Here is a 19,170-nt window from a genome sequence, read left to right as displayed (position 1 = left end):
TAAAAACCTACGCAATTTTGACCTTTGACATTGAAGGGAAAAAAATAGCCTTCTTCCTCTAAACATCGGGAGCACGTTTGATGACCCTTGCCTTTAAAGCATTGGTTTTTTTTATCTGAACCACGAGGTGCTGGCAGATGGACAGGCATACGCACATCTACATATAGGATGTTTGAATATGTGTGTCAGATTTGGTTATCCTAGCCCTTTGGAATTACCCCTGTAAGTTTTACCTTGACCTATGACCTTGCAAAACAATAAACGTCTTCCTTTAACCATTAGAAACATGGGTACCATGTTTAATGGTCATAGCCTTATAATACTGCTGTAGTTGACCTACAGGGTGCTGACAGACGCGCAGACGGACAGACGCACTGTCTCATACCATTATACAAATCGTCTATGACGGGTCTATCAAAATGTTGCGGTATCTATATATTCACTGGCCTAAAAACAATATCATGAAATATTTGTACAATACCATTCAATACTGTATCGTATTGTAATAATTTGACAATATAAATCCCTGTTGCTCGTGTTTAGAAAGACGTTTACAACGCATTAGATGAGGCATGTCATATCAGTGTGATTATTTTCATGCTTCAGAGCACAAAAACTGCTATGATTTTCCCAATATACTCTGAAAAGTGCACCTGTATGTTGTACTGTGTGTTAGAATCCAGTTCTTCGATCGTATGCTCCATCAAACTGGAGGTGGGGCGGATCTCAATCCCCGTGGTCTGGGCCATTTCCTTCCAGTACCCCTTCCACAAGATCATCATGTAGGCATTGATCCCACTAGAGCTCCTTATCGGAGCCTCCCACGTGACTGTCAGGGAAGAGCTGGTTCGGTCTAGTAACTTCAGATGTCGAGGGGCGGCAGGTGCTGCAAAAAGAATGTTACGGTCACTGACATCGTGAGAGGAGGAAAAATATCTACACGATTTGTGATATTTTACTAAACAGCTAGATACGTTAAATATCGTTTTAATTTTTTAAACACTAGAAAAACAAAGAAATAATTAAAACTTTGCATAACGGTATTTTGATATTCTTATGATTTTTCTAATATCCAAACAATTTTACAAGTAATGTGGTTTCGATGATATAAATAAAAAAGTTTCATTCTGCCTTTTTTGAAACTTGTTCCCATAACTGATTTTGATCATATTTTATGTAATTTCCAGTCTAAACCAGATTAGTTTTATTCTTGGGGAAACGAACATATATATGATATTTATGACATACTTGTTTGTACTGTAACAAGGCATTTCTCCTCAGATTTAGGGCTATGCATCTCCTGTCCGTTAGTAAAGCTCATAGTAACACAGTACTCAGTAGCGGGGATAAGGTCCGGAATCACAGCACTTTTAACATTTTTGAAATTTCCCGGGGTGTCGCCAGATACAAAGATAGCGTTCTTCTGACCGTAGTCTGCAGACTTGCTGTTCAGATGAATGAGGTAGACGCTAATGTTATTACAATTCCAAGTCTCCAGCGGTGGGTCCTGGATATAGAAAAAATGTTTTGATAGACAATGTGCAGTTAAATCGTTGATTTCGTCAGGTTTTGCAAATGTCTTGTCCGGCATCAAAGAACACCATGCTTTCTGAATGATATATTTTGATTTTTTTCAGAAATTTTTTTTACGGTAACTAATCTAAAATAAACATTCAACCAAATGTTATTCTAAACATCTAATTTTCAGAAATGTAAGAGGTGTGATAAACAGATTTAGAACTTTTAGTGTAAACTGTACCGGAAGATAAAATCGTAATTTCTGTCTTCATTGGATAGATAGTATCGTCCATTCAGATATTGACGGAAGCTCCAGTGTAGCTTAAACCTTTCTGATTATTTAATAATATATATCTAATTTTCATATCTGTGAGATAGAAGTAAAGAAGAAACATAAATACAGACTGATATTGCTTCTTTCAAGTTGAGCGGATGACGTACCCTCCACATGAGTATTAATTGTGTTTCTGGGAATGATGAATTGTATTCAAAGGAGCTGGTTACCGATTCTATCAGCGGGGGCTGGCTGGGGGCTACAAAATACATAGACGTTAATAGCAAAACTGATTAATCTTCAAACGATGTACAAACATTCACAAGATTGTCATTGGAAACTTTCATCAAATATTATAGAGTGAATGGTCTGAAACTAAATCTCTCCACGAATACTGGTTCAATCCAACCCTAAAAGTACTGGACCAACATCTACAGAGTAGAATAAAGGGTATATTACCTGCACAAAGCGTCCTAAACTTTTTGAAAGGCCCTGGGGTCCCCTCCCCTCCCTCTCCGTCCCTGCGGGTGGAGATTCTCACTGCGTATTCTGTATTTGGTTTCAGTTCGTCTATGGTGAAGTTGCATTCTTTGCCGCAGTTGAAATGGGTGACTATACCTACTTTCTCCTCCCGGCCGAGGCCCAGTGTTTGGAGCCAGATACTGTACCACATGATAGGTGGTTCCCCTACATCCCCGTTAACTTTACTCCATGGGAGCCACGTTATAGCGACATCCCGAACACCGGGACCCTCCTTCGCAATGTTCGGGGGTAAAGATAATACTGGTAATTCTACAAGAAGATTTATTTTTATTTATCCTACATTTCGTATACGATGTGTCTTTTCTGAAAGAAAGTTCTATTTTTGCTTCAATATTGAAACACAAAATATAAAGCCAACACGTTTGTATGATATTACAATTTCAGCAGCTAGCAAACCAATTGGATATTCTAGAATGCAGAGAGCAGAACAAAACGTGGAATAGCCAGGTATCAAAACTGTTTTCCAATTTAACTTACACTGGTTTTGTTGAATCATATCAAAGACTGATATCTAATCTAACATGAAAGACTCTATCTCGGGGGGTTCAGATTAAGTTCATATCAGATGTATACCGTTCGGTACCTTGTAATTCTCAAATCAAGACAACTATATAACCGTAAATAAGATGAGGTATGACGACAAGATACACACGGTAAACATTGGCCTTTATGGTCTGAGATTTGGTCCCAGCCTGTCCAGACACCGTACAGGTAACAGTTTCCTCTTCTTTCACGCTATCCACTTTCCACACGTTGAACCGAGTGTAGAGGTAGGGGTTCAACTCCTTGGACTGCAGCTGTTCCAACTTCCGGTCGGGGGAGAAACCCTCTAGTGTGATCTCATTTGGTTTCGGGGTTGGGAAAGCTGTGACGGTACAGTTAAAAATGGCTGGCTGCCCGGGATTGACTTTGTCGTTGTTAAAGTACAGGATTTCAGGGGGCGTAACTGTATCAAATCAGAGTTAACAAGCCAATTGATACGTATAAAACATTTAAGGGATGTAATCGTATAAACATTCTAATTCTTTATGATGAACCTGATTTCTTGGTTGAATTTCGTTTATTCAATGAGATATTGATGGCTTTGAATGCAGATGTAATTTTCTAATGAAATTTACATTAAAGCTCTAAAGCTATAACGGCAGCCTCTATCAATGATCACGGGTTGATAATGAAATATGTTTGGTTTCAATTATTCATCCGCAAAATTGATCATGATTTCTGTGTGACAGTGGTTTAGATTTAAAAACAGTCAAATTGAATGTGTCTTGTCGGAGGATGTGCTCCAGGATTCAACAGGCGAAGTTCAAACAATCTGTTGCTATGTCAATAACGCCGCTATCCTATTTGCGCACTACGCTGATAGTTCGCCCTGAACACTTGCCAAGTATTTTATTTTTTGTACAAAAAATAATTAAAAGGATTTGATAAGGGAAACCTCGAAGGGGTTACCTGCTTGGCAGAAGGGGGGATTGAAGTACCCATCCTTGCATTCACAATTGTCTGTTGGTCCCGTGTAGCGATTGCAGTGAAATGGGTTTTTGCAGAAGCAGGTTTTGGTGCAATCCCAGCCATACTTGTTAGTCGGGCATGCTGTAGCTAGAAAATCAAATTACAGCCACTCGCTAATAAGCTTCAGCCAATTCGCAATTCTGAACAAATATTGAACGTCGTGTTACAAAAAATCTAAACAACCCTCGCCAATTCCTTTACGTTCAAGCAAATATTATAAAAACAATCTGTAGTTAATTTTGTTATTTGAATATTATACAAGACTGAATACAATGCAAAAGTTTATCAGTTTTTCTATGTAAAAGTCAAACTAAATCAATAACAGAAACGCTACAAATCATTTTTTGCCACTTTTTATGTCAGAGAACCGTGCGTGCCATATGATAGATATGAATGATATGATGTAATATTTTGAAATCATCTCGCGCTGGAAGACGTTGCCATTTAATACAATATTGATATATCGTAATTTATAATGGAGTTTCACTGCAGTGATACAGGCACTGCGCTTGTCTTGTCTGTACATGTGTTTATTTCATTTCAAGGCTCCTCGGACTATCATTTCGGACTGATACGTCACTCCAGAGGCAATAGGCCTCAACACTCACCTGAGTCACGGCAAGATTGAAGTGTCTTGAAGAGTAATAACAATCTTATCAATATTTATATCTGATTTCGTCAATGAAACGAGATTATAAAGACACTTGATACAAACGAACAATGGACGCACGGGAATGATATATTTTCATTGCCTTATTCTGGTTGTAATAATTACATGTATACATATAAAATTTCTAAAATAAAAAAGAAAGAAAGAAGAGTCTTGTAAATTTTCTATGATGTCCAAACGTTGAAATATGTTACCCCTTCCTATATAACTCTAACTGAATTTTCCTCCTTTGTTTTGGACTTTGTATTCATTTACTTATAAAAACATAAAAGTTTTCATTTTCATCATAATTTTTAAAAGTTTGTTTGTAGTAAGTGTTGTTAACAAGGAGGGAAAAAATATATCTGTATCTGCTCAAATTGGCGACTTGGCCAACAATAGTGATATAAAGACAACGTGGAATCAACCAATCCATTGTGAAATGTTTATAACTCTATAGAATAGCACCACTTTATCGGGAGTACATAAGCTGGGAAAACCAGTTGGGTGGCATAGATATGATAAATGTCTAAATTGATTTGGTTAAATATCTCGGCCAAACAGAGGAGGTGGTTGTCATCTTGAAATTCTGATTGCTATACAAAATAGCACTACCTCAGGACTAATTAAGGAAAACTTGCGTGAAGTTCACAGTTTGTTGAAATTGCATGTGGTTATCCCTTTGAAATCATTTTTCAAAATGTGCTAGACAGACAGACAGAAAATGATAAACGTGGATCAGAATGCAATGTTTGATATGGAAACATTAAGTCAGCACAGTGTATAGTGGAGTTTAGAATCATATGAGAGAGACGATATTGTTATATGAATTCCGATGTCCCTCCTAAGTTGGCGAATCTTTATCTACAAGATTACAAATTTCATGTTGGGGGTTCTTGACCATACTGTTTCCTTCTCAGATAATGTATTTGACAGTTGCTGGCAAACTCTTTAAATCTTTCAAAACAATAGGCATAAATATGTTAGGCTTCCCTGCCAAAAGTCTTGAAAATCTCATATAGAAATTGTGTTAAGCAATTATAGACTGAATCACGATAAAATAGAATTTCAGACATTTTACGTTAAAAGAGTCTTTCCGACAGACAGACAGACATGACCAATATCCTAAAGAGGCGGCTCTAAATATCTGATAGAATCCAGTGGCGGATTCATTGATTTTATTATGTATAAAGTACAGCAAAATAACCCGTAAAAGTATCCTTAAAAACCTAAAACCCCTGGAGATCACGGGGGCTTAGACCTTTGGGTTTCCATCAGGGCTTTGCCCTAGACCAGCTGAGGGCCTTAAAACAATCTCCAGCTTAATGGGTCCCTTTTAACAAATCCTGGCCCTTGCTTACATACAAGAGCAATGAAACCTTCAACTTATTGTATCGAAATTCCTCCTCTCATATCACACCATATGATGTTCTGACGTTAAATGTTCGTTAAAAATATTATTTGTTATTCAATTTGACAGATTAGAAACTGTATGCTTTAGAGATTGGGAAACTTACGAGTTTGACAGTTATAACCTTCCCAGCCTTGTGCGCAGCCGCTGGAGCAAATACCAAGGATACTGTCACATGCTTCACTGATGTCTGCGCAGTGACACTCCTGCTCACAGTTTGGTCCAAACCGCCATGTTGGACAGTCTAGGGAAAGCAATGAATCACTCCATATTATGTATCATTAAATTTGATAAACTGAGAAAAATATTACATCGTTATTATTAATGTAACTATTGTATCTATAGGCCCAATACAGTTATCAAGTACTGAATCAAAAACGATGCAAAGAAAACATTACGTGGAGATAAATTGTTATGTTCCTTAATTCGGAACATAAAAATCACACTGTAACATGTCAGCTATTTCTCTCTCCGAGATAAAACGAGGGTTTATGTCCGACATAAAGAAAAGGTTACAGGCACTATCTAACTTAGTTTTGATGCAGATGATTTTGACTGCTGACAGATGTATCATGACGCGCTGCCTAACTTACAAGCGCTGTTTTAATGTTCTGTCCCACGTATATTATACTTAAATATTTCCAGATGAAAGTTGTTCATTATTGTCGTACTGAAAACACTAAATTGATACATTAAAAGTTTTAAAGAAAGTGTTCATAGTATCCATACTGATATACTAACACCAGTAGATCTATCTAACATTCATATCATGACACCATTACTGATGCATGGAAAGTTAAAAGCTCTGATCAAATCAAATGGCCACTTGAGAAAAGTACAATATATAAAAAGACAGACATCTAAAGTTAACATGGCTGCAAGAATCAAATCTGTGTTTTTAAAGTTGTCTTGTTTATCAAATCCCTAGAATGTTACGTGTTTTGAAAAATCATTAATTAAAGTAAAATGCAACATTTGGAGAAATAGTTGAGACCTGTATAGGGAATTGACAACAACAAAGACCATAATGGCGTGCTATAACATCTGCCTTCCAATCACAGGGTTTAGAATTACATTCGATTCATATAGCAGCAGAAATAATTCAGCTGACATGGTAATGGTGATTCACACAATTTCTGATGACGTATTAATTTTCGCTTCCGAGGTCATAAAACAAGAAAGATTGAAATCACCCTCGGAATATGAAGTACGTTTTGAATTTTTCATGTATAACGTGAGGGAAAATACATTTCACTCTGCTTTTATTTTTAAATATTATATTTTATTGTCAAAGAGGGTCTCGTAGCGATGAAAAATTGAACATTAGAGATGAACTAACGTTCTCTACAATGTCACTTGATGCCAGTTAGCTTTTGCCTTTTGGGTTATTTTTTGACTGGACTTGTAAATAAAACATATACATATTTTTCTTTATTTCTAGTTTATACTTCTTATTCTTTTAGTACTTAATTAATACGTTGTAAATAAAAATGTGCATGCTTCCATGTATAGATAACATAAGACCTTCCTCAATCAGTATGTGTTCATCGCGATAAATAGTTTTCATATATGAAATTATTACTAGTATCTCAATATTCCAGCCTCTTCTATTTATGTCAAAGTTATACTAACATTTACAAATGTTTTATTAGTAAATAAATCTATGATGTTTCACTGTGTTTTTCGATATAGGCCTACTAGTAAATGTATTCATAAAATGAATCAACCAAAATACAAAATATGATTAGGTAGGAAGAATTATTTTAGCACATTAAAACTGATGTGTCCCCTTTCATTTTCCGTAGTTTAAAAAAGACATTTAAGGAATCTTTTTTTTTTTTAAAATGGCACGCGACACATCAACATACCAAATATGAAAAGCCGATGTCGAAAGACAAAAGTTATGGTCGGGACAAAAATATGCCAGAAAAATTTATCATTTGACCTTCACATAAAAGGTCAAGGTCAAAGGTCATCAAAAATGGTACGCGACACACTGTCTTATCATGGTATACCCATATACCAAATATCAAAGGCCTATGTCAAAAGACAAAAAAGTTATGGCCCGGACAAACTTTGTATGAGAAAGAAGAAAAATTCACACTAAAACATATTCCCTTTCATGGAAGGGGAGACATAGATATAAGGAATAAATGTCAAGATTTGTTTTTTAAAAATGGACACACTAGATGCTTACTCCTTAAATAATCATTTCTAGTACTCGAAGTAATGAACAAAATTAATCCGGCCTTGTTTCTCCCTTTCAGACTTGTATCTGTAAACCACTGATCATTACAACAACCGTACAGTGAGTCTCTCTTCATAACATGCTCTCATCGTCATCATCTTTCTACCATTAATAATTCAAAAACCGTAAGCTACCTAATTAAATATACAGGTGTCTATCCATTCTAATATTCATTTGGTTATCAATCTTCTAGACTTAAGCCTAAAAAACTTCACACTGTGTATCAATATTTATTGATTATTAAAAAGCTTTTCGTTTCTGGAAAGTTACATGTTGAATTTTCATATATAATTGTATGACTTACTCTATATAGTAATAATTAAGCTGATCATGGGTCTCCAATGTAGTATATGTAACGTCACTTATAACCCGTTTTTTGTATTTAGATTTTCTGGAATGAATGGGGGAGGGGGACTGTCAGTTCCATATCAGTATGCTGAACTTACAACTGTGATAGGACTTCATTTTGAAACTCAAAACCTACAATTTCTATAATGCTTTTGCAACCATGATAAACGCCATGTATTTTTTCAATGATCTAATAACAAGAAAATATTAAATAATCCTGATTTCCTGTTGAGATCCTGGTCTTGCTATCACTGTTAATGTTTAGGTTCTTACTATAACTCATCACGTGTCATTTGTTATGGTGGTGTTACTTACTACAGTTGTTTATATTGCAGTGCTCCCATCTCTTGTTTTTGTCTGTTGTGTAACACCAGGGTCTGGCGGCGTCTTTTGTTGTCCTGCAGAAGCTATCCGGAAGCCTCCGGTCCGGAAAGTCCTGTCCGTTATATGAGTGTCTATGGGGATCCTGAGTGTCCCATCGCTGACATGTAAACAAGCTGTCCGTGACTGATTTAGTTCCCATGTAACTCCGCGCACGACCATTGTAAAAACAGTTGTTATCTGCAATATTTGATTGTACTCCTGTCATTTACAGATGAACAAGAAAAACGAAGTGTTTGCAGAAGAGATTTTTTTTTTGATTTATTTTAAGTGTATAAAACTTTGAATTTAAACATGTCATTTTTTCTTCTTCTCGAATATATGAGCAAAATTGTATCATCTGTTGCACTCTATTATACAACAGCACATCTGTCAGATATGGTTCCCCTGCATGACTTTTTAAAAAAAGATGTTACAATGAGATAAAATATTCTATAACCAATCGCCAGTGTCAACATTGATGTAATATTAGAGAAAGTCGATGATTGGTATCGTCTGTACTCTTAGTTTGATACAGTACCTGTGAGGATTTTATCATGGGGATGAATCTACATGACAAACACAGCAACAGCTTCCACCACAGAAATCGTTCAAAAAAGTTTTGCTTTCATTTTTCAAAATTATAGGTATATCATAAATAGTATTCCTTGCATACTTAGAAAAAACGGTCACAGTAATCTAATTGGTTAATGGGGCGCTCGCTTCGCAACCGGGAGACCACGGATTCTCCATCACAGCGACGCGTCAAACCAGACTTTTATTATAGGTATTCACTGTTATTTCTCCAAGCAACAGACATTAGAAAGGAAAGTCACGGAATTTTAGGATATGACCTTAAAAACGGAGATCCCGTGTTGCGGTAGGTGTTGGTACGATAAAGAACCCTCAAAGTTACAGCCCTGAGCGTCATGCATAGGCCAAAATTTGTGACACTTCTTCTAAAGTTGGTGAAGTCCCTATATGAGTGAAAAAAATCTCGAGAGGGACTTAAAACGACAACAAAAAGCCAAACAAAATACAATATCTTTTCTGTATAAAATCATTAAAGAAAATCGCCATGCCTTTCGTGAGTAGTGTAATAATAACTAGTTAAAATTTCTCGTATTAAGTCATCAATCTCTGTTATTACCTAACTGGCAGCCTTGTCCCCAGAAGCCGTTGGCACATTCATCACGCGGGCATCTTCCTGTCTTCTTGTCACACACGCGGTTTCTATAGCAACGACAGGTGAACAAACATCGGTATCCAAACGTCCCATCTTTGCATTCTCTTTGTAAAGCCTCTAAGTCTACAACAAGATATTGAACGTTGTAATTAATTTTAAATGGTTTCTTCCCAATCAATCATGTCCTGGGTTTAATTGATAATTTTGAAATTAAGCAGGTATCTTCTCATGATCATTTCTTTACATTTCCAAAGTTTCTACCTTCAATATCTTTACCAATTGAAATGATAGTCATTCCCTCGTGAATTGTGAACAATGTGCGTATGAAACTTGATAAATATAATGCGACTATTTTAACGGTTAGGAATATTCCAACAGAAATGAAAGTAAAATGTAAACATAAAAAATGAATTCTATTTTTGAAAATACATGAAGGTATGAACAGCAGCGCTTCACGCCAGCATACTAACGCGCTTCATGAAGTACGCTGGTGTACAGCGTCGCAGTTCAAGCCCTCGAGTATTTTCAATATTGAAATTTATTTCTCAAATATATATTCGTAAATGATATATCAAAAATAACTGAATTTCATTTTAAGTTGATCTCAGGTAAAATCGTCAAAATACTATCTAGTAGACTAGCACATTGTTTTACAAAAATTAGAAATCTTGAAAAAGGAGCAAAAGTTGTTTTGACTTGTACATTTTGCATTGAAAATTCTTACTAAACTGTATCATACCGAACTAAATCTATGAGAAATCTGGCAAAAAATATGTGAAATTGCAGATTTTTGGAATTGTGCTCTTTGGGGATGAAACGCTGTTCATTCGATTTTCACCCCTCCCCCACCTGTTCAACCGAAATCCCAATGAAATGTCAAAAACAGGTGATGAAACAAAACGGTATATATTCTCTAAAGCAACCTCTTTGTTAGCGCATAGACGATCTGCACTTTCAATTTATCTCGAAAATTTTCTTATCTTTTTCATGAAACCATTCCTCTTCGTTTCTTAAGATTCTATTTTAAGGACTTTCGCTTCATTCCTGCCAACGATCTGTAACGTCCTCCCTAACATATGTTTCACGGAGTATTATCTTTGGGTTCCAATATCTGGATTTTGCATATTTCAGGTGTAGGTATCTGTTAATTCCTGTCAATGTAATCAGTGACAGAGTGTTTCTGTTGCATCTTCAGTTGCGATATGGCTGAAATGAATTTCAATCACGCAATGCCACAGAGGTGTTGTTGTACATTCAGTTCAAGTACTTAGGAATCGTCATGCTTCATATACATATATAAAGTTTCAAAAGAAAATACATGATCGCAATTCCTTCTAAAGAATCTGAAACTCCTCTTTTTCTGGCTTATTGACGATTAATGGTTCGTCTCTTTAAGTCAATACAGAAATGCAAGTATGCAGTTAAGTTTGGATGTATGGGTCACAAGACCTTCTAATAGATTTCTCTTTGTAAATCTGGTTGTTGATCAATAAAAGAATTCGCAATCTTAGACCAATCTCATAAGCACGTGTACTAAATAAGTTGACCTCCATATAGAAACGTATATACTGATAGCCTCATAGGAGTAAAGAATCGTTAAAACATCTGCATTCTTTAGGATAAGTTTCTCTGAGTTCTTATAAAACCAGTCTCAATTCCCAGACGTCAAATATCGTCAAACTAAATGTCAACTCAAATTAGACCAAGAACACCGCAAAGTAGGACATATCTTTGCAATGTGCGTATTCCGAAAGTTTCCCTCCGCACTGCAGTGACCTTTATCGTCTTGAAACCAATCTTCATACCATGCAGCAATTCTGCAAGTTTCATTTTAATTTGAACACTAGGGTGGCAATTTCACCATCCTTCCAATGAACTTGTCCATTAACGATGACCCTGAACTAAAAAATTATTAGTTAATGAAATATATGTATGTAAGATAGCATTCAAGCAATTATACCACTGATGTGACTTAAGGTTCCTTGGTCAAATTCAATACTTTTTATGCCGCCCTAATTTTTAGGTTTATCGGTTTGTCTGTAAAGACTTTAACCTTGGCGATAACCTTTGAACGAATGGTGATAGGCTTTCATATCTGATATGTGTATTCCTTGTGACTAGACCTTTCTTTTCGTACTCTTGACCTTGGCAATACAAGGGCACCAGTGTTTCACAAACACATCTTGTTTTATGAATAACAACACCAAAGCGACTGCCATTAGGTCATAGATTGCTGTCGAATTCGTAAGTTAATGGAATCGCCCCCATCTTCGAAGAGTCGGGTTTGAGAGCAAACGGCTTACTCGGCTGTAATGGTGACCTGACTATCACACAACGTAGAACATGAATTACATCTGTAGACGGTGCTAGTGTATATCTTTAAAACTCTGAGAACGGAATTTCCTTGTGATTGAAAAGGACGTTTGATTCTTTTGATTCTAGTCTTAAGAAATCTAAAATAAATTTCCCCATTACTAGCTGTGGCCTTGACAATTTTTATAGTGACCTTTACCAGGTAAAATTACCTTCGTTCAGGGTCATGATACATTGTCCGGTCATAAGCAACCTTAGTGCAAAGGTTCAATAGTAAAGAGAACGCATGCCTTATACCATTGTAAACCATTGATACTACAAAATATGTTCATATCAAAACGTACTTTTGAAGACGTATAATACACTGTCACTTTATGAGCCATAGACCCCCATACTGTGGCGGAACCATTAACATAGAAGTTATAAGTTTCTCAATTTTTGTAAAGGTCACATGCTTGTTGTAGCTATACATCCAAATTTTGCGCTAGAGGAAGATTTGATATATTTTCACTGTGATGTCTTGTTTCCTGGAACCTTTGATCCGGGCGTCACGGGTTTAATAAATATCATCACTACTTAACACTCAGAAGTAAAGAATATTTTTTCATAATTTTACTGCATTTTCGCAATATGATCCTTATAACCCTGTCCTGGAACCTTACAAATACATTTACATGTACAATTAAAGAGTCCTTTATGTTCAATATAACTATGCATGCACCTAGTTTTTCTCTCGAAATGTTCTGGAATAGAGACGGGGTTATTGAATATATATCGCATTTGTATGGCAAGCCCTTTTACTGTTTATTCGTAAAATAAGATATCTCTTTATATAAGAGAGATATCTCTTTACACTAGAGAGATATCTCTATTGGTTGTAGAGATATCTCTGTAAGTTAGAGATATATCTTTTTACGCTAGGGAGATATCTCTTTAACTAAAACAGATATCTCTTTAAACAAGAGATATCTTTTTAAATAAAAACATCTCTATTTAAACAAAACAGATAACTCTTTACGCAAGGGAGATATCTCTTTCTCTTGAGGGATATCTCTTAAAGGGTAGAGAGATGTCTCTCAAAGATAAAGAGATAGCTCTCTATCAATGTAAAAAGAGATATCTCTTTAAGTTAGAGATACATGTATATCTCTTTAAATTTTCAAAAAGAAATCTCTCTTTAACTTAAAGAGATATTTCTTTAAATTTTCCCCCGGTGATCATAATGACTTATCCCTGTTGCATCCCCATTAATATGACGTAATCCTATTTTTTAACCAATCAAAATACTTCAAGTGTAAAAATGGTGGAAAGGGTTGAAGAGGTGGTTGAGGAAACAAATTTTGGTATAACTGTAAATTTAAATCCAGACTAGCTCACATATTTTATCAATTTATTGTCTTTGATTCTGTTATCTGTATACACTTCATATGCGGGAGTGCAGCCATCATGGTAAGATTTGCTTTGACGGGCTTCCGGTTTAGGGAGAATTCCTTAGGTATTCAAACTAATAAAAAATATTGGAAAGAGATATCTCTCTCTTTGAGAGATATCTCTTTTTCAACGATTAAAGAGATATCTTTTATACTTTGAGAGATATCTCTCTGGGAATACTTAGGAGATATCTTTAAGTGATTGAGATATCTCTCAAAGTAAAAGAGATATCTTTCAGAGTAAAAGAGATATCTCTTTAAGTGAAAGATATATATCTTTAAATGAAAGAGATATCTCTCTAAGTGAAAGAGATGTCTCTTTTTTAGAGAGATATCTCTTAACATTAAGAGATATATCTCATTTTAAAGAAATATATCATTAAAATAAGAGATATCTCTTTAATTTAAAGAGATATATTATTTTTCGAATAAATAGTAAAAGGGCTTGTCATACATTTGCACTATGTGATCCATGAGTCCAGTCCTGGAAGATGAACCCCTTGCCCAGGGGCATCATTTGATTCAACAACTTTGATAGTAAAATCCATGTTTAATATAAATATACATATAGTTTGTCTCCAACCAAGGTACAATGAATTTCACAATTTTGATAGAAGGTTATACTAAGTTTTAACTATGTACTCAGTTTTCACGCCAGGCACATTATACGTAAAGAAGATTTTCAAAGACAGTCCTACCCCTTTGGTCCCAAAATAACAGGGACCAGGAAAATTCTTGAGTACGGTATTGTTTGATTACGGGAGAATTGGCATCGATTTCCGCATAGAAACATATACCGGCAATAGTGAATGAAATTGATCTTAAATTTTGACCATGGCAGAAAAGTAAACACAGAGGCAGAAAACTTCACCATATAGTTTTACATTCATTGTTGAGGAAGATAACATTCATTGGACATGGATGCATATGACATTCAAATTTTTGTACAGTTACCTTGACCTTCTACTTTTGACCTTTAAAGGTGTATCAGGAACCAATATCTTTACGTAAGGTAGCATTCCTGCAGTTTGGTAAAAATGGTTTAAAGTTTTCGATTTAGATACATTCTTCACTTTCCATTCATCATTCTTTTCTAGTGTGGTATACATCCTTAATCTTGTGCACAATGGCGAACCAAAAGATCACAAGAACGCATGAATGATTGAACGAGATTTCCATACTAAGTAGTACCATCGCGACTCCGCTGAGAGGGGATAACAACGTATTATTTGAAACAAACAAGGTAAATACATGTCGGTATCCAGTGAGCGGTGTTCCAAGCTTGGATTAGCATTGCCATTGTTAGCTTCTGAATGGTGAGAATGCAAAGTCATTCAATATATGTTATTAACTGATGTGTCTGGGTGTTCGGATCTCTGTTTCATACATACCAATTTTAAGAGACGTAAAACTCGTAAAACATAAAACAATTAGCAACCAATTTTACTTGATGAAAATATTGGCTTATTATGTCAGTACCTTGAAATAATCAGACAAAAAACAAACAAAGACAAGCAATAGGTCAATGGGTCACTGCTCACATGAGGCACCTTGTTCATGCAGATATCGGATGGCTCAGCAATAAGCCATGACGTAAAATTGGACATCTGTATAACCTACACATATTACAAATCCTGTCATTCAAACAAACTGATTTTACCGGAAGCCATCAATTCTAAAATATTTTTACATGTAATCTTTAGATCTCTGCCCACTATCTGGTTCATGAGTCATAAGTCACTACAAATCTGCATGCACCTATATGTATACTACCAACAGATGCTTTGATATAACTTTTGGTTTTGTGAAGATGGTTTTCATATATATATCTTAAACCTCTTTTCAGTCTATTGTGACTACGCCCTGGCCTCAAGGGTCGTCTTTTGAATACATTTAAATGTGAATTACATGAAGATGTTTCCAGTATGATTTGACAAACTGTGGCTTTGTTGTACTTGACAGGAAGATTGAGGAAAAAACTTAACTGTCTATATTTCTGCGTAAAAATTCAAGCCACTATTTGATATCCATGCTGACAATGGAAGATACCATTTCAATAAAAAATGAATCTAAACAACATGTTTCTGATCAATTTAACAAATTTGTAATCTTGTTGTGTACAATAATATTTTTAATCCTCATATATTCCTATGTACATCTTAAAACTTTTATCGTGTTCCAAAACTTATCAGACCCCGGGGACCACCAGTTGAACAAATATACCATTTCTGAAAGAATTGTTCTTGTAAAAAAAGAGTGTTAAAAATCTTACCTTGTGTATATATTCCTATGTTAAACTTACCATTGTGATTCCATTTGAATTTGCTTGAATCTACAGATTTCTAAAGACCCTACCGTATTGTGACAATTTCCTAATGATATACACTTAAAAGGTGGTATGGTCCTTCTTAACTGGGAGTGTTTTGTGCCAAGTCCCTGAGAAGGATCCTTAAGATATTTTGGCCAAATACCATCTCGAATAAGGACCTTTTCATCAGATACCAGCAAGGAGACATGACCACAATCATTTACAAAGGAACGCGGGAGATGGATTGGGCATGTCCTCGGAAAGGAACCAGACAGCATCACCAAGACAGCTTAATCTGGACACCCGAGGGAAAACGAAAGAGGGGAAGGGAAAAGGGACAGTGGATGTAGAAATAAACAATGTTTATAATGTACTTTTGTGGTTCTAAAGACATTCAAAGAATTTTCCAGTACACATTTAGACTCCTATTCAAACTTTTAAGCCCCTGTTGGGTCCAGCCCTTACAGCAGCGGTAATATTATGACCATACTGAAATTTATATCAAATGAGTGTCTGGTATACTTTTTCTTCACGAGTTACATATTGAAGCTTTTAAAAGAATTTCCTGCATATTTCTATGTAGAAGAGTTTCAAAGAAATTTCCTTAGCAAGTATATACATGTATTCCCACGTTAAACTTTAAACCCTGGTGGAGATCAGCTTAGTCTAGGTGGTCACGGTGCGAGTGTGTGATAATGTTGGAATCCACAAAAAATCTTGTAAAATCCACAACAGCTGAACAAGAGCGGGGACAAGGGGCCGCAAGTGAGCGATGTAGCGAATGTCTGTATAACAGTGCTTGTGGTTTCTTATGAAGACTTTTAAAACAGATTCCTTTGTGAGCTCCTACTGTGGCCCGCCTTGGTCACTGTCATTACAGTTTGAGTAAACTTCAGTTTGTTGCCGCTGTTATAGAGCTTGTTGAGAAGATTTTTCAAATGACCTACTCAATAATCACTATTTCATAATTATCCGCCTTATATAAGGGCTTGGTCTTCCGCAAGTTCCCAGGGGATCCGAGGGTCGACCACCATCGTCGCCTCACCGCAACAAACCTAGTGTATCAGGGCCCCTACTGGGCAGTCTGCACTATAAATTTTGGTGAAATTGGCCTAACTATGAAAAGTTAACGACAGACAAACAACAAGCGACAGACAATTTCCATTGGAAAAGCTCACTTGAGCCTTGGCTCAGATGAGCCAAAAATTCATTTCCTCCTCCAATACGACGTTAAATAGGGAAATGCATTTATCTGTGTGGAATTCTAACACGCTCCCTTTAAAGATATTGGTAAATTGTCATCGTTAGAGCTATGTCTAAATGTAAGGCTGTACCTAGTTACTTTAGGCCATTTTGATTTTGTTGGACATTATGAAAGTTATACTCCCGGGGAAATTAATGCAACCGACTCCTTTTTCCGGATATTCTGCAGTCACATCAAGATTTTATGATCATTATATGGCTTCAAGGAATGATTTCCTTGGTTTGTTTTGTGTTTTTGTTGCTGTTTATCTATGTACAAATTCATTTTAACTATGTGTCTTGGTAAGAAGACAGAAATAAATCGACCTACAATCCCCTGCACACAGAATTATCATTTAGCACACATGGGGAAACAATAACCTGCTGTCTTCTTGCTCCATATTGAAAAGAAGATTGTAATGCTTTCCAGTTTACATATCATCAAAAAAGTCAGTAAGAAGCACATACTATGCTAGCCATTTGTTTTTGTTTTTTTAAACAAACTTGAATTGCTGTGCATGTGAAGGTTCCTATTTATTTGCAGATTATATGCAGATGCAATTATGGTTTTTTTCTGTTTTTCGTGATCTGACAAAATGTGGTCTGATGTTAATCGCTTTCATTAATTGGAACGTCAGGGATATTGAGTCCTTTTGCGGCAAAGTGTCGTCACCAAGGGTTCGCCAAGCATTTACAGGGGAAAAAGACAATCGTGGCAACTCAAGAAAAAACCCAGAGCGGCCGTAAGGCCTTTCAGAAGAGCAATTAAAGCACGACATCTTGTATCAACACGTAGAGTCACCACAGAGCCGTTCAATCAAGCTGCTGGTACAAATTTATCAACTTAGGGAAACAGTCCTCCCTGGAGACGCCTGGCCCAAACATGCGGAAGAGGGACGAAGCTTTGATGGCAATCCAGGGTTACGTCTGTCAATCCGTAATTGTGTGGTTTTTAGATGTTTATAACTTCTTTTTGCAAGAAAATGATAAATCAGTGAAAAGATTTTTTTATTGAAAGAGCTTGCGTAATTTGAAACAGAGCCTGTAATTATTCTGCCATTTGTGTCATTTACTGATTCATGGCAGCTTAAATAGTTTCTAGTATTTGATCACTAAATGGTTTTCAATCAGATATTGTCAATCAGCTTTTTCCCGATTTCCATGAAATATTTCAGAATTCTTTCGAATCATGCCGAGTTCTCTTCGTTTTATCGAGGCTACACTGAAGATCATCGATTTCTAAATTATTGTTTATCATTTTTATTGTGGGTGCAATTACAGCAACAGAGCAAGAAATATTATATGATTACCAAACTGTATCGTCAATAGTGTAATCAGGAGGTGGAAGCTTCCTGAATATGCTAGTGTGTGAAAGGACAGATATGTGTCAATCACTGACTCATACCAAATCAAATCAGTACACCGGAGTCCGTTTCCTGTAGATCTATGAGGGGGGGAAAGCTTCTATCATTGTTTTTATTCAAGCATGATAAAATTACTAAATACGCGTATTTCAGTTGACTTTTAAAAAGTTATAGATACATACGCAATGCAAACTATGTATACAGGGATATAGTTTGAATGACAAAGCAACATTTTCAGCGGTGTCGTGTCTCCGTATCTTACACATGCGGGTAAAATTACATTCTGACCATATGTTACAATATCCACATGTTCTATAACTGGTGCATATTTTTATATTCAGATAAAATGGAATTTATATGCTTTGATATCCAGCATTAAGTTAAAATTAAAAATATAGCCCCAATCGAAGCAATTTCAAAAGGGGGCAACAAAGGGGGAGCATACTCTTGGACAAATTGTAATT

The 19,170-nt window shown here is 35.9% G+C and overlaps 1 protein-coding gene across 9 annotated transcripts in view; it reads right to left on the bottom strand.

Annotated features, from left to right (window-relative positions):
* LOC125671447 (receptor-type tyrosine-protein phosphatase kappa-like) overlaps positions 1-19,170 on the bottom strand; it is a 37,593-nt gene that overhangs the window by 12,842 nt on the left and 5,581 nt on the right. For 2 of the 9 annotated variants that reach the window (XM_048907195.2, XM_048907196.2), the window contains exons 2-10: positions 10,014-10,172; positions 8,819-9,064; positions 6,014-6,151; positions 3,788-3,934; positions 2,988-3,281; positions 2,252-2,584; positions 1,924-2,051; positions 1,249-1,507; positions 654-886 (exon numbers count right to left, since the gene is read on the bottom strand). In XM_048907195.2, coding sequence (XP_048763152.1) covers positions 654-886; positions 1,249-1,507; positions 1,924-2,051; positions 2,252-2,584; positions 2,988-3,281; positions 3,788-3,934; positions 6,014-6,151; positions 8,819-9,064; positions 10,014-10,172 — 1,937 coding nt within the window. The remainder of the gene's footprint in view (positions 1-653; positions 887-1,248; positions 1,508-1,923; positions 2,052-2,251; positions 2,585-2,987; positions 3,282-3,787; positions 3,935-6,013; positions 6,152-8,818; positions 9,065-10,013; positions 10,173-19,170) is intronic. The other 7 variants (XM_048907197.2, XM_048907199.2, XM_056162937.1 and 4 more) reach the window with 4 other exon arrangements.

This window comes from Ostrea edulis, chromosome 4 (genome assembly GCF_947568905.1).
Source record: "Ostrea edulis chromosome 4, xbOstEdul1.1, whole genome shotgun sequence".
Lineage (NCBI taxonomy): Eukaryota > Metazoa > Mollusca > Bivalvia > Ostreida > Ostreidae > Ostrea > Ostrea edulis.
The sequence above is the reverse complement of the archived record's forward strand: the minus strand, read 5'-3'. Positions and strand labels throughout refer to the sequence as shown.